Source organism: Ptychodera flava (assembly GCF_041260155.1).
Source record: "Ptychodera flava strain L36383 chromosome 3 unlocalized genomic scaffold, AS_Pfla_20210202 Scaffold_26__1_contigs__length_13983176_pilon, whole genome shotgun sequence".
In the NCBI taxonomy this organism is placed as follows: domain Eukaryota; kingdom Metazoa; phylum Hemichordata; class Enteropneusta; family Ptychoderidae; genus Ptychodera; species Ptychodera flava.
In genome coordinates, this window is record NW_027248280.1 from 5010902 (window position 1) to 5027478 (window position 16577).

The following is a 16577-nucleotide window of genomic DNA, read 5'->3' on the forward strand; positions in this document are numbered from 1 at the left end:
TGATCACACGCAGCTCTGTCTGTGGAGAGACATTTAACATGTGTTTTTCTCTCTCCTCAATATAAGCTTCTATACCGAGAGAATAAAAGCAATCGTTCACCGTGAACACGCTACTACCAACCTAGACTCTCCACAGTCGCTGTGCCTTTTTTGTGCGCGCCCACGATGGGCCTGCATTCGAAGGGCTGTGCAGTGGCTGTGAGCACGCGCTGCCAGACACATGTGCGGCGACTGTCGGTTTTTGCAAGTATATGAATATTCATAAGGGTAGTGTCGTCAAAAGAAACACCTATCTAACTGGGCGGAGAAAATTTTTACTAGTAGCTGGTAGACTTATATACGCAGTATGTTTTTATTTTTCATTTTTCATTTTATTTGGCTATGGTACTTGTCATTTTTTTTTTTTGATTAACGGATGTGTGCAGTTCTATAAAGTACCCGGATCAGGCAGAAATCCGACCTGTCGCTTGCGAACGTCCAAACCCTGGGATTCGCGTCGCGTCTCTGAAGGGCGCGCGTGTGTTACAACAGGGAAGAACGCGAATCGCAGGGTCTCTGCCAGACTACTACCAACCGTGTGTACGTAGAATTCTTTGAAGTGTCAACTGACCTGAAAGCCGACTCCTGAATGAGTCGTAAAGCCAAAGACTAGTCTGTAGCACGTCTGCGCAGAAGAGACTGTGAACTATCACAGGATAACGACTATTATTCGTTATAGGCACTGGTGTTTATCGATTAGCACGTTTAGGCACTGGGTATCATAAATGGTCATGATAAAACAAGAAAGATGAAGAGGACGAAGATAGTGGGCTAAATGTATTCTTGTTACTTTTAAGGTGTGAATGTTTTTTTAAAATAAAGAACAGTGTTTTTCTTTTAAATTCATTGTAAGAATAGAGCATAATGTGTAAGTGCCTTCCGAATGTCTATCTCGTACAGTGCAAACTTTAGAATCCACTACGGTGTCAATAAAGCCACATAGCTTTACTGACAGGGTCTACAGAGGGCGAACTATATCCTGCACATCAGGCAGGTCACAGGTAGATCAAAAGATGTTGACACACAGTTTGGTATATATACACACTTACTGGATTTTCCAGTAAAGATTTCATGGCGGGAGTAAATGACAATTGAACGAGATTACGTTAAAAGTGCCCGTGATCCCGGGGCTACATCCTTCTTTCATGGTTTGTTTACGTCACTTCAGCAGATACGACGGGACAGAGGAACAAACAATGGGCAACAGAACTAAAACACACAACATACAACTCATGATGTTTTATGTGTTGACTCTTTTAATCAGTGACGTTTTATGTGACGCTAAACATTCCAATAGTTTTGTTTGGTGCGGGCTGTGTTTCGATTTCGCCGGTAACACATGGCCGTTAGTGTATGGTTTCAAAGTGAGAATGTATTCATGGGTTAGGTAGCAACTTGTAACAGGGCATTTTCATGACCTTACAGTCACCGCTCTGATTTCTCTGATATGATTCCGCCCGGTAAACTTTGCAACAGCAGGCCGTCTTCACCGACTTGTTTACCAAATCGACACACAGAAACCTCTTTTTGAGCAGAAATTTCATTTTGTTTTGCCTTGTAAAAATTTTTCAATACTATATACAAAACGTAGAGGACGTATAGTTATGAAATTGTCCTATCGCCCAATGACCTGTACATCTGAGTAACGTGTCCGAATGAACTGAATGCAAAGATGTTTTTGAGTCAAAGTTCAACAGGGTAGAGTGTCAGCTCAATCGGATCAAATTCCGCGACTAGTGTCAGGATTCATGCATATTGGAGACTACTTCTTAGGCGCTTTTACAAATTCGAGACCAAAGATATATTCTGAACAGAAATGACTCGGGCACAGTAACAGCCTTTTCAGTGATATACAATATAAAATACAGGCATTTCGTAACTCCTAACAATTGCATTTTTTTCTGCTGTGAATTATCAAAGGAAATCCATCGGACATAAAACCAGACATTTTGCAAACAGACATTCTGAAAATACATGCTACTCCGTCCTAAATTAGACTATTTTACTTTTTGCATCAAATGTAGCCTAGCTGTAATAATTGCCTTTATACAATGGAAAATAAACTTTTCATTTTCAGGGCAATTTTAATTTCACCTGTTTTGTACGATTTTGGGATCAGTACACATCAGTACTGTGGAAACATAAATGACAATTGCGCATGTGCGCGCATGAACGCAAATATTTGACTCATAATATGCATTCTGTTATCTTAAATGGAAATTCTAACGGAAGTCTTTATGCACAATTACGATTTCACACATTCATCTGAATCCCGTGTCGAAATTTCCACTTATTGTCAAATACAACCAAGCGGTAATATTTGCTTTATGCTAATTGACCACACTGATTTTCCATGCAAATTTCAAAAAAGAAAAACCAAAACAACACTTGCTTATAAACATGATGATATGGCACATGTATACAGTATAGTACATGTATATGCTTGCATTTTACAAATTAGCAATCAGATTACATTATACACGCTTAGTTAACCAATCCCAGGTATCAAACATATTACACACTTTATGCATCAAAATAAAAATAGCTATTAATTTGGCCTCTATTTACAATTTACATCTTACATTCTATTTTACGTATTTGTCGTGTGTAACAAGCTCTAATATTTACTTTAAGCTAACCAAAATTAAAATTGCAATCGCAACATTTCAAACCCTTTTTTCACGAATTTTAAATATTATTCCATTTAACATTATTCATCGTGGCATACTGTGCATGTACATGCATGTAAGTTCAGCAGAAAATTTCCAGTCAAACAAGTTGTTGAAATTTGTGATTAGCCGATAAGTAAATTCCCTGTTTGAAATACTTTCTAATGACACTGTATGTCTATCAGAAAGGACTCAGAGAATGAATGTGCCCCGTTTCCACAGAACAAGTATTGGCTTCCGGTTAGCCTCGGGATCGACTTTGCAATTCTGTGTCGTTTTCAGAGATATTCGCTACCAGAGTTTCAAAATGCATGAATGACCTATTCCAACCTAACATGCTCACTGCAGTTTTCAAATAAAAAAAAACCCATTTAAATCTATAGCTTACACATACCATTTACATGGTTGTAGAGTTAGTATCCAGACCAGTATACTTAGAGGTTATTATCTAATTATATCATACCTCAGTATTGACAGCGCAAATACAGCGATCTGATTGGTCGAGACGTGAAATGAACCGTGGTGTATACGCTATATACCATGGCTGGCACACGCGCAAGCTCGCGGCTTGAGCAAAAATCTTTTTTTTACATTCAATGCCAGAATTTCAATATACTGTCATGATATAATGGCAATAAGTCACACCCAGTTCACTTCATATATGCGCTCGCTGTCGCTCGTGCATATATGTCGTGAAGTGATCAAAATCTCCTGGTGTAACGTTGCTGGGTGTGCTTCATTGCTAAATTATCGTCCGCTCCTGTGTCTTATCAGCATGAGTGTATTTATGCTGCATCATATCTCAGAGTTTTACCGTAAAATATCACGGCTGATATTCTACAGTAAACGTCACCAGAATGAAGTTATGTCGGCATCCGGTTTTTTTTAATTTCTTGCTGTTACAGTTTATGAATGTGTGTGAAACAATGCCGATGTTGCCTTTGTAATTTGTTCACCTTCCAAAGTAATGTAAACGCTTTATCGTACACGCTCCTCATCTCAATTGGATCGCCATGTCCCACGATGTTATTCTAACGCTGATAAGAGGAGCTTTCGTTACCGAGCAACAAAAGATTGGAATAGTTTACAATCAAGAGTAACTGTGCATGCAATGAACAACGCAAGTTTAAAAATTTGTCAGGTGAGTTTATCAAGAAACATGTTCCTCTATAGCTGAACAATGTTCTTTACTCATTTACGCATAGCATGGAGGTATAAATGAGAAAGAGATAGGGTTTCATAATGCTTTATGATTTACATTTATACACTTCACTTTACATGCAATCCGTGATCATTATCGAAAAATATTACTCTCGGAGTAAATCGGACGCCAATTAAAAGTGTGAATAGATAAATAAATAAATAAATAAATAAATAAATAAATAAATAAATAAACTATGTTAAGCAATAAAGCACAACCAGTGATGGGTATACTATGAGGTTTTGAGCAGTTCACGATATGTATGAATGAGCTATAGCAAATGCAGATATGTCGTGAATTGCTCAAAATCTTTTGATACGTTCCTTAAAACGCTGAAATTTAATTTTTACAATCAATGAAACAAGCCATTTCACAGGAGTAGAGTGAAAACACCGTTAAAAAGTATCTGTAGGTCTATATTGGCCATGGCACAATAATCTTGTGTTTCAAATGAAACACGTGAACTGTCGGGTTAGTGGATGCCTGTTCAGTGTTCCCTTCATCTTTCTGAACGTGTTTATTGCAATAAATATGGCGCCAATGTCTTAATTCACCTGCTTTTGCGAAGCAGAGTAACTGTAACGGAATCGTAATAAGGGGCATTTGAGGACAAGGAAGCTTAGACGACATGGAAAACGGATCGCGGAAAATATCATTTACTTTTGTGAAGTTCTACTTGTGCAGTGACTATTGCAATTATTATTTCCCTGCCACTTATAATCAAGCTTTTCAAATCACTCAACAATAGTTTATTTTAGCTTTGTCAGTAAAGCATGACAGGCCGTACAATGGATGTGGGATGTGGTTACAAATACTGTGATTGAGAGGGCGTGGTTAGCACCATTAAATATACTCCCAAACCGGCGAACTCGACACACTTACTAGCTTTGCAAGATCTCTGCACTGGCACTGCATAACATCACGTTTGCACTCTTCCTTGCTGAAAGCATCGGTAAGTGTCGTAGATTCAAGCCATATTAGCTGCTACTTTTGACAATATTTTATTACTTTTCTTCCGTGTAAGTCTATACCTGTGAACAGTCCCTCTCCCGTGGATAGAGGACTGTGACCTGAGGTATGTTGAAGTACACAGCTGTGCGAGCACCATGAATTGTGAACGATGTGCAATTTTGTTGTCGGGAAATTAGTTTAGTCCGAACCAATATCCAGTTTTCAACAACGGTGTTTGGTATTTTACAAGACTGTGTTGTCACGGTGAAAACTGGGCATTTTATGACGATTTTTGAAGTAGAGCAGGAAACAGAATTTTACAAACAGAGCAAAAGAAATGGTAAAATACGAGACTGAAGTACTTCAACTTTTGATCAAACTTGCCCAAAGGAAACTTTCAATTATGCTCTGACCAAACCAAGACCAAAATAAGGGGATCACCCTGCAAATTTTGATACTAGACAAATAAATTGACCAACAGTTACCGATATTTGAAATTCCTAATGGCCGCCTTGTCTTGCCTCTGTTGAATCTATGGGGAAAATACAATTTTCGATTTTCACATGATAAATAAGGCTGCAAAAAGTTTTCTTACACCAAGAGCTTTAAAATGTTCCCCCCACAAGTGGTATATCAGAAAAGAATTGTAAAATTTCCAGAGTTCTAATATCTGTCCCCGAGGCGCATTCTACCTGAATGTATCAAAAGTTACGGCTAAAGGAGTATTAACTGTGTGCCTTCCATACACTTTGCATGGATAGCTTTGGCACAATTCAGATACAATCTTACACTGCAAGTAAACCTTTCAAATCTGCAACGGTTTCCTGTTTTTTATTATTCCTTTGGCCATACTATACAGATGAAAGCCGTGAAAGATAGGCACCAGAATAAGGTTGAACAAGAAAAAAACTACAGACCTGAATTCTTCCATAACTTAATTATATTCACTGTCAGATTGTGTACCGTGAAACTTTTCAATAATCAAACATCATCAGCAACTGCTCGTTTGCAACAATATGGTGAAAAAGGGGTCAAAAGATAGCGATAATGTCCCTTTAAACAAAAATTCCAGTATGTGACTTTAACGGTCGTACTCACCTATTTAATTCGGTTATCACACATCAAGTGTAGATTAACCAGTATTTTCTGTTCTTCTTTCCACAAATCATAAACATTTACATTTGCCAGCGCTGAAGATGAACAGCCTTACGATCGCCATCGTGCTATTTCTGTGTACAGCTGCCGCCGCTGGGATCAGTAAACGTGCAGTTGACAACTACGCCGTAAAACGGGCCCAGTACGAAGACATGCTCGTTAAGACCTTAGACAAGATAATCAGTGAGTGCCAGTGCTTCATGACTTTGTGCACGCATCGAGTTCAGGTAGAACACGCATCGAGTTCAGGTAGTACACGCATCGAGTTCAGGTAGTACACGCATCGAGTTCAGGTAGTACAGCATCGAGTTCAGGTAGTACACGCATCGAGTTCAGGTAGTACACGCATCGAGTTCAGGTAGTACACACATCGAGTTCAGGTAGTACACGCATCGAGTTAAGGTAGTACACGCATCGAGTTCAGGTAGTACACGCATCGAGTTCAGGTAGTACACGCATCGAGTTCAGGTAGTGCACGCATCGAGTTCAGGTAGTACACACATCGAGTTCAGGTAGTACACACATCGAGTTCAGGTAGTACACGCATCGAGTTAAGGTAGTACACGCATCGAGTTCAGGTAGCACACGCATCGAGTTCAGGTAGTACACGCATCGAGTTCAGGTAGTACACGCATGTGTTGCAAATTGCCTGCTTTGTGTTGAGTTAAGGTTGTACACGCATCGAAAAAGAAAGACATACTTTTGCTCAACTTTCCTCAAGCAAACTTGGGTCACCGTGCAAATTATGGTAACTAGAGAAACAAAGTACCCGATATTTACGGTATTTGAAATTCAAATTGGAAGCCATCCCTGTGCTATCTCTATGCGGTAGGGAAATAAAATTCCCGATTTTCACAAAACTAAAGCAGTGAAAACTTTATTTATTCCATAAGCTTCAAGTGGTAAGCCAAAGGAATATTGTAAAAGTTTGAGAGGCCGAATATCTGTCTCCGAGGCACATCATTTTACCGAACATTGTAGAATACGCCTCGGCGACAGATATTTGAACCCTCAAATATTTCAAATTCTGTTCTGATATACCACTTGTTGGGGTTCATTTAAAAGCTGTTGATGTAAGGAAGCTTTTTACTGTCTTAGTTTTTCCAAAATCGAAAACTTTTATTTTTCTCCATAGAGTTACCACAGGAATGGCGGCCATTTTGAATGTCAAATATCAGTAAATCTTGGGTAATTTGTTTCTCCAGTATCAAAATGTGCACGGTGACCCCCCTCTCCCGATTTTTATTCTTGATTTTGAAAGAGAATGGTTGAAAGATTCCTTGTTGAAAGTTTAAGAAACTGTTTAAGTCCTTCACTTAGGCGCATACTACCTTAATGACGTTATGTTTTACCACAGACAAATAGTATATACAGACTGGAAACGCAATAATGCCTTTTGTTCCATGGTCGTCTCGGTAGACTATTGGCTTTTCATATTAAAATGAGCTTCAAAGGTGTTAAACTTTGTGGAGGCTTTGTTTGTGGTTGATAATTGCACGAGATTATGCGAAAAATACGACGAGATGGCATCGTACTGCCAGTTGCGTAGCAACCATAGTTACTTTGTGAGCTCTCAGGCCAAAAACACTGCTTCACGCCAATCAAAACATAACACGCCAGCAGTTTCATAAACATGTCCTTCCTTGACGCACGTGTAAAAGACGGTATGACTGACCGTAAACCATTGAGTAAAACCAGACAGTATCGATAAAAGACTTTCAAATTTGGTTCAAACACACTCATTATATATTCATAAAAATATGAGAGGAATTTTTAAAACGGTAAAACTCACTTTCCTGAAGCTCAAAACACTCCCGTTTTCGCCAGTACGTCAATTCCGCTCAGCACCACACGACAACAACAACACAAACTTTGCCAAACATACTTTCGCTTAACAATTGGCGAAAATCCGAAAATTACCGAAGGATGCATGGTCGGCACTCTTCGGAAAAGAGAGGCGAGAGCAACCTGAGGCGAGGCGAACATGGATGGGTTACGTTACCGCTTCACGCCTTAAACAATACCCGTTGCGACTCTGTCTATGTTTCTCTGTGGTTTTTCCTACGGAACCGATATCTGATCGTAATACACACCTCGAGATTAAACTGAAAGATATACTCTTTTGCTCAATTTTCCACATTCTCATTCAAAGTGTGCAAATTTTACGACTAGAGAAACTGTGTCAACTTTATAGCTAATATAGAAAATTTGGGTTTTCACAAGATTACACTGTGACAACTTCATTCACGCAAAGAGCTTTAAGGTAGTATGCGCCTCGAAAGTGAAAGACTTAAACTTTTGCTCAGACTTTCCTAAATGAAACTTTCAACCATTCATTACAAAATCAATAAATATCCGTTGTCACAGTTCAAAGTTTGGAACTAGCAAAACAAATAACCTTACAAATACCGATATTTAAAATTCAAAATGGCCGCCATCCTTGTGTTAAATCAATCATAAAATAGAAAAACTAAAATAATGATTATTTTTCTTTCTCCAAGAGCTTTTAAATAAGCCCCCCCCGCAAGTGATAGATCAGAAAATAATTGTACAAATTTGAAAGTCTGTATATCTGTCCTAGAGGCGCGTTCTCCTTTAACATGATCCAAACAGGCAGACAAACAGAAAGTATGGTAAAAACACGAATCCAAACATCTGTTCCTATACGTGGTCCAAACAGCACAATCACCGTATCAATCAATTTTTGAAGAAGTATTACTCTGCTTGCATTTTAGATTTGGAGACATTGTTGGTTAAACGTCACAAAAATTATATTTTATTATTCATTTGTAACAACGCCACATACAATCAGTTGTGGCATGGTCGTAGCTGTTATGTTAACTGAGTATATTATTTGACCCAGAGCGTGGTGTATGTAAAACGGAATTCACGAACGAAGATGGCGAGACAGAAATTGTGCCTTACAACCCGTGCGGAACCTATGAGTATTGCTATAGCAACGACGATGACGAAGCAAAATATGCGTGTACATTGACCGAAGATGGTAACTCACATTTATTTCTATTGACCTGTTTTTGTTTTTGTTTGTCTTGCGGACACGTATGGCACAACAGCAGTTTGCGATTTCATCTAGCATCTCGTCCAATGTAATAAGGGGGTGGGGTTAATATTGCCAACCGTTGCTTGGGGCTCCTCACAATCGCCATGTATGATGACAGTGTATGGGCGCGTACTCCACGCTAAAATTAAGTATTCACATTCGATTTGTTTTACATCACTTTTGGCTTGAAATCATATCATTTTTGAATTAAAATACATTCGTTTTGCGCTGAAACACATTTGATTTGAGTCAAAACAACACAAGGGGGAAACGTTCCGCCGGAATAAATTTTTAGTGGATGGGACTTACTGATCATTTCTAATTCTCTGTACACTGCTGTCCAACATCACTGGATCGTGGCGAGCACGGCGTCTGCTTTGCGATTGTTCAAGATTCGATGCGCTCTTATATACTTTGATGACCCAACAGTTTTCATTTTCTCTGTCTTTAAAACAATATTTTACTTGCACTGGGTCACTTTTCCTAGGAGCCCCTGGTTAGCTGTTCACGAGCCCAACGAATTTGGCAGTACTCTCAACAAAGACACCCACGTGCAACTCATGATGATTAGCATTTGACAAGAAATCAAAACCAGCGCCCAAGGGGTGTTTGCAACACACATGTCGATTCTTTCAAATGGAATGTACTTGAACTCAAAATGAAAGTGTTTCAACTAAAAAGAATGCATAACTCTTCCAAACGAAATCGCCCTGACTCAAAATTGATACACGTTTCGACCAAAAAGTGCAGTGACTCAAACTTAATGTTTGGCGTGAATCACGCACCATAGACAGAGCGCCCTCAGTACTTTTGTAGTTAAGGGTAACTAGATACTGTAATCTTAAAACATCACAGCTCAAGGATGTTGCATCAAATCATATAGAGTTTAAAAGTGGATTTCGTAAAAGGCCGGAAATTGTAGCTCGGGCTCTATAAAACCTTTTACATAAAAATACATATCACCTGTATTTTGGGGCCTTCATCATTTTCATCATTGCCCAGAGAGAAAGTCAGGGGATCATGGTTCAGTGAGTAGACGGCTCTGATTGCAAGAGATAAAAACAAGCTTTGAATGGAATTAATATTGTCTTCTGTTTTTTGAAGCACCCTGTGAAGATCCCAATGCATGTGGAGAAGGTGAAACATGTGAAGAAACAACCAACGGAGGCGTCGCTGGTTTTACCTGTATCGCTGCAGGTACTGTGTGTGATCTCTTTGCCGACGACAATGCTCTATTCCGCGACCGTTTGTGACTGTAATGGTAAAACGAGAGAGAGAGAGAGAGAGAGAGAGAGAGAGAGAGAGAGAGAGAGAGAGAGAGAGAGAGAGAGTGAGGGAGGGAGAGAGAGACTGTTGGAAAGACAACTGATTACTGATACACACAATGAGACGAAGACAGATAAGAGGAGTAAGAAATTCGACAGTCTGAATTCTAAATGAACGTTGCCTTGAAGTAACCGACCAATGAAAACACTTTAGACATCAACATTTTAGCTTATTAGACAACTTTCAAACTTGCTGCTCTACCGTTGTATCTTTATTTTATCAGCTTTAATGATAATGAATGACGATCAAGGAAAGGGAGGGGGGGGGGACATGATTTGAGTAAATGTTGGAGAACAGCCCATCAACAGTCTGCAAACAGTGGGAATCGGTGTTAACTAGAGTGAAGCGTTGTTGGAACAGTACACATGGGCTCATTTGAGTAGTTTAATCGTGACCAGCTAACTAGTCACTCAAAGTCAGTTCTTCACAATTGAAATCGGTTTTTTTGGGGGGGACACCATTTTTATCGTTTTGCAAGATACGACCGAGAGACACTGATTTTATTTCTCTTGTTACAGTACGGCGCAACATCAAAGCTGGCAAGTTGAAGAGTATGTTGAAATAAACTGAAAACTAGAGGAACCATAATTTAAGCGTCGACGCAGCTGGTGTAACTGGTGAATGCTGGAAGATGTACGTCATCAATAACGTGTCAGCTTCAATTAAGAAATTAATTTTTCAAATAGTACCGAATCACGCTATTTCATACACTAGCTACAAGTTGCCTGGCTGGGAAGAATTAAAACGTCTTTATCGGATTAAAAATACCTTCCTCTAACTCAAATACAACTGTGGTCATATTGTCATTTTTCATACGGGTTAGGCTATATGTGACGTCTACATCATTAGTCAATTTTGACGATGCACAACTCAAAAAATGGGCACAAACGGGTAACGTTGTTATCGGGACGCAAACGTGCAGCATAAGTTAAACACTGTGACACAGAGGAAGTTCAATATGGCATTATTACCGGATCGCACGTTCAGTATATTTCCATGGAGGCATGGAAGTTTGGTAAACAAGGAGCAATCACTAAACTGCCACAAGAAGGAACTATTCAACTTGAAAAATAATCCAGGTCTTTTAGACCTGATTAGTACTAACCAGGTACCAAAGCTATGGCGGAGTTTTTGGTAAGGTGACGAGCCGAGGATTAGGGTATTGCACATGGATATAGTGTGTCGTTACCTTATTTTAAGAGAAGGTTGTTATTCTTCATAAAACCAAAGATGTTATTCTTCATTAAACCATGACGGTGGTAGCGGAGATTAAACAAACCATTTTCAGGTACTTTAATTGCATAGAAAATCGCAACATATACTGTACGTTAAACGCAACACATAATTATAATTCTCGTACTTTTAGCGCCTTAAGCCCACCGTGTCCGCACTCGCATTGTATCGTTTCCTCTTCCTTGGCTTGACTAGTCTCTTTCGCATTAAATGCTACCCAGTTCGTACAAGTTGCGTCCCCATCTGCCCTGGTTCGCATCAACGGAAGTGTTTATTACTATCGCATCGCACAACATTGTTGATAGCATCGCATCGTAGGCGATCAGAAAGAGTTGTGAGAAAAACCTAAAAAGTTTGACGGACGATAATTAGAGTCATCGATAGAACAAAAGTATGATGTAATTGTGGCAATGCAGAAAAAAGAAATTTACTTCGGAATGAAAACATGGTACCGGAACTGACGTCGAATATGTACTATGGTTTCATTGAAACACTTGTAAAGCTAAAGCATTGCAGTCCTATACCAGCAATCAAGGCCATTCATAGAAAGCACTCAAAAATAGGTCGATAAAAGATAAGCTCCCAGAAAATTTGTCTTAAAAACCGGAAGTCGGAGTAACTTGGCGATTATTATGTTCCTTCTGATCTCCCATCATATTTGCTATATATAATCCATTACTTGCGACGTTGGAGCACATTTACTGAGAAACGAGTATTTGGTCCTTTTTGGATGTTACCAAAGTATTCCCGCGGATTAGTCTGTAGATTCAGATTGTGTAATTTTGTCAGTGCGTCTTGTATTGGACAAATGTTGGCTTTTTGCAGTACTAAAAGTTCATTGAACTTCCCTTTCCTCAAGGTAGTATGCACCGGTCCTCTTAAGTGCAAGGCTTACACTTTCCCTCAAAACTTTCAAATTAAAAATAAAAATCAGAGATCACCGTGCAAATTTTGGTACTAACGGGACTATTACCAAACATTTAAAGGGAGGGGTCGCCGGAACTCGGCTCAAACCCTGCCTGGGACCCCTACGACCGATGTAAACACTGCATCTGTAGGGAGGGTACGTTGGCGATTGAGAAAAGTTACAAAATCTTTGTTAATAATGAATGTCGTAAAATTTAAATGTTGCAGCTATGTTGACGTGATGCATCATGCATAAAATACATTGTCTGTAAACAAGAAAGTCGCACATGCGCAATTCCGACGACCCTTCCCTTTAATTACCGAAATTCGCCATTCAAAATGGCCGCCATCATCCCTATGTTAACTTAACGGGGAAAATAACAATTTTGAAAAACTAAGACGGTAAAAAAAAATCTTACTCCAAGAGCTTTAAAATGACCCCAAACAAGAAGTATAGATCAGAAAAGAATTGGAAAAGTTTGGGAGTCCGAATATCTGCCCCCACATTCTACCTATAACGGTTTCCACATACAAGATCTTTCTCTCTGAGTTTCCTTTCTCGTCTTTTCATTCTGATTTTACACTACGCAATTGCTTTAACTTAATCTCCGATACTTTTTGCTATAAGTTTTGCCATACCGGGGTTCAAATCTTGAAATTTGAGATACATTCACTTTCCAACAGAAAAGGTGCATTTAGCACTGTCAGAATGAAATATCATCCAGGGGTCACCGCAAAACTAGCCACTACACATGAATAGGTGCCCAGGCACAGATCACGAGGAAAAGAGAACTGAAAGTGTCGTGCCGAGCGAGACAATATTGTAACTATTTCAAAGCATGACGTTTCCTACTATACGGACTAGTCATTCAGGTCTGTGAAAGAGTCTTAACCTTTCAATGGGATATTTGGCGCTAAAGTAGGAAATTTTGGCTCAACACTACCATTGTCGCCTAAAGGAGAGGAAGTAAAGGTTTGGGAGCCGACTCGTGTTACCAACTAGAACGCCTATTTGGTCCTTATCATATTTCTACCAACCACCCGGAAATAGCGGAATGGAACTATCCGTTCGTAAACGTCCTGGGGTGACCGTTCCGACACCCCTAAAATAAACCCATATACTTTTCAATGCAAATTACCTTCTCTCTTAAGATAAATTCTTGACGTGAAAACAATACAGCAGATTAGTATTGTAGAGCTCGTCATGTAAAAACGCACATGATTACTTCTTATTCTTACACGGCGAATTTTCTTAAAAAGTTTCACTGTTGGTAGGCAGTAGTCTTCTCATAACCTGACGCCCCCGGAGGCTTGATCATGCGTTCGTCCTTAGTCCCATATGACGTATGATCACTCGTCGTCCATCTTAGCAAAAGCAAAGTCTCGGTTGGTTAAACTTTTTTCTGCGTGTAATACATTAACTAACGAAATGATCGTTGTAGCGCCACCAGTAATCATAGTGATTTATATGTTGTTGTGTTCAGATATTCCCAGGGCTGTGCTCAGTCAGAGCACTGTGCGTGGACAAGATGGCTGTACCAAGTATCGACAGCACTGTACGGCTGGCAAAAGGTGTGAATACACACTGACTCTGCCAGAGTGTCAAGAAGACGATTGCCAAGAGACAGGGGATCAAGACCATGACATCATTCTGCAAAGTGTAAGGGAGCTGTCGAATCAGATGCAATCTCTGACAACAGAAATGTCACTGCTCAGCGGCAAGTTGGACGGGATGGTGCAGCCAAAAGGTACAATTCGACGGTTTGTTTTCTTTGAATCCCGGCGGTAGTTAGGCATAGAAAACATAATTTTTTTTCCGTTAAGCCATCAAGCCCTTAAGAATAGGGTAGGTCGGTCAAGAATATGTCACTTTACGTTTTTATTTGAGCGTGACCCTTTAAAAGACAGTCACAATTCGACAAAATCATGCGAGATGTGTGAGAAAATACAAAAAATAGGTTCAGAGGGTTTTTGAAAAAGGCAGATTGCGGGGTTACCAGAATACACACATAATTTGTATTTGGCCTACCGCGTAGATCAAACTCTGCTTGCAAGTCTGTCTGTAACTCTAATGGTTACGCCTTAAATGTTGACGTGGGAAGTTTGAACTTTGTGGTACGGATCGGAAAAGCACGGTCTCCAGGTTTGCAATCTACGATTTGCAGGGCTGTGGTTTGAGGCACAAATTTGCAGCTTAATTGAATTAATTGTTGTGATTAGCGTCATGAACATATTCACCACAGATTGATTCCAAAATTACGAATATTTAATTAAAAAGTTGGACGAGAGATGGTTGCCAAAGGAACAGACGGCCTTTCATTTCCTTGAAGCTTGACTGTTGTTTGCGCATCTTTGAGCGGAAGTATCTGTATTGTTTAGGGCCTGGACAGAAATCAAAGGGGTGTTTTGTTACAAATTACTCTCCATGAAAATCAGTGATCCGTAATTTGCAAGAAAAATAGTGCTCCTTTGCAATTTTCATGCACAAGAACAGTGAATCTCCCCTTCGAGTTAAGTCCATGACAATAATGTCTAAATTGAAACATAGTGCTATTATTGAGAATCCTTTGTTAACTTTACAAATAATCACTTTTGTGCAATGTTTAAATTAGTACCATGAAAATGAGATCACTTTTCACAATATGTGATTCTAGAAACAACTTTCAGACAAGTGATTATATGATGCAAACTAAACAGGACACTTAGTCTAGCTGTAATGAGTGAATCATTCATAGTTGGCCTTGCAGTTGTACAGTTAGCAATTCTATTGTGTCACAGCCTAAAAGTCAACATTTAATAAATCCACATATATAGGTAGTTTTGAAGGGGAAATTATAATATGCTTGGCTGGAATCCGGCAATCTGATTGGCTGGAGCCAGGGTTCATATTCTCAACAAGAAGACCTGCGCGCTGCGTAACATTTTTGAGCTCGCGCAAATTTCGAATGCCAACTTGAGAGCTCAACGCGCCATAATATCGAACAAGTCTATGGTTTCAGATTGATTTTGATTGTTAAATTTTAGTCTAGTGCAGCTTGACGAACCAACATCGGAGGCTATGTAACAACAACGTAATTTTTTAAAGTTTTATGAGCGTTTTTTGGAGTTAAATTCTTCAAGTTCGATGTCTAATCGCGATCTCGATGCGTTGCTTAACCGTAGTTTATGAATTCAACTGTGCACGCGCGCGCGTTCTGAAACGTTCTTTTTTCGAGTTTGTATGAGGCTGGGCGCTCCGCGATCCTGAACTCTCGTTCTCACTTCGGCCCTAAATAACGAAATTGTCTACTTGTTTTAACTTTAGCATATTATAATGAGGTTATAAACGGTGCGCTCGGGTATTTGGTTGCGGATATAAGACCTCTGGGCTGAAAATTAGCATATTTGGGTGAAATAATCACCTCGCTTCGCTCGGTGATTATTTACCGCCAAATATGCTAATTTCAGCCTAGAGGTCTTATATCCGCAACCAAATACCCTCGCTTGCCGTTTATAACCTCTAAATGTTAACACCTTGCACTAGACACTCTAATGTGTAGTAATTTGATATTTTGGGTGAAATTGCACGGTCAAATTTCTTGTACATGTATGCACTTTCAATCACCCATTTCTGGTCAAGTAGGTTTTACACCGGTATTAGCAAACATGGTGGCTGGCTACACATGCTGAGGCGTTCCCTTTATGACCTCTCACTTGTTATGCGTGTGGGTGTACATCGGTAAACCAAACAAAAGCATTGTCGTTCCAGGCCTGTAGTATAAAACGTGCACGTGTGAATAAAACATTACCATGGAGTTAAATCTAATCATTTTGATCGAATTAATTCATATTTAAACGGAAATGTCTTGCCTCCCTCCAACACGAGCAACAGTAAGTACGCAGTGTTTAACCAAAGTAGTCGTACTTGGTAACTTGCCTCATGAATATGAATGAGTTCATTAAACGGCACATGTCCACCCCGAAATGGAATGACCTACCGTAGTTAGTTGTAGTTTGGCGGGCACTGGCCAGATCGCTCACAGGTCTTTCTCGAGAA

The 16577-nt window shown here is 39.5% G+C and overlaps 1 protein-coding gene across 1 annotated transcript; it reads left to right on the forward strand.

The window, feature by feature from the left end:
* The first annotated feature begins 6053 nt into the window (after nt 1-6053).
* On the forward strand, nt 6054-14330 carry LOC139125745 (uncharacterized). Its single transcript, XM_070691842.1, has 4 exons — nt 6054-6198; nt 8879-9019; nt 10181-10321; nt 14026-14330. Exons 1-4 carry the CDS (start codon nt 6057-6059, stop codon nt 14328-14330), a joined length of 729 nt encoding a protein of 242 aa, XP_070547943.1. The 5' UTR covers nt 6054-6056.
* The last annotated feature ends 2247 nt before the right edge of the window (nt 14331-16577 follow it).

Bases quoted from the DNA above. Each gene is read 5' to 3' on its own strand.
- LOC139125745 (XM_070691842.1), top strand. From the start codon at position 6,057: ATGAACAGCCTTACGATCGCCATCGTGCTATTTCTGTGTACAGCTGCC. The intron at 6,199-8,878 runs GTGAGTGCCAGT...TATTTGACCCAG, and splicing joins GACCTTAGACAAGATAATCA to AGCGTGGTGTATGTAAAACG. The intron at 10,322-14,025 runs GTTTGTGACTGT...TGTTGTGTTCAG, and splicing joins CAATGCTCTATTCCGCGACC to ATATTCCCAGGGCTGTGCTC.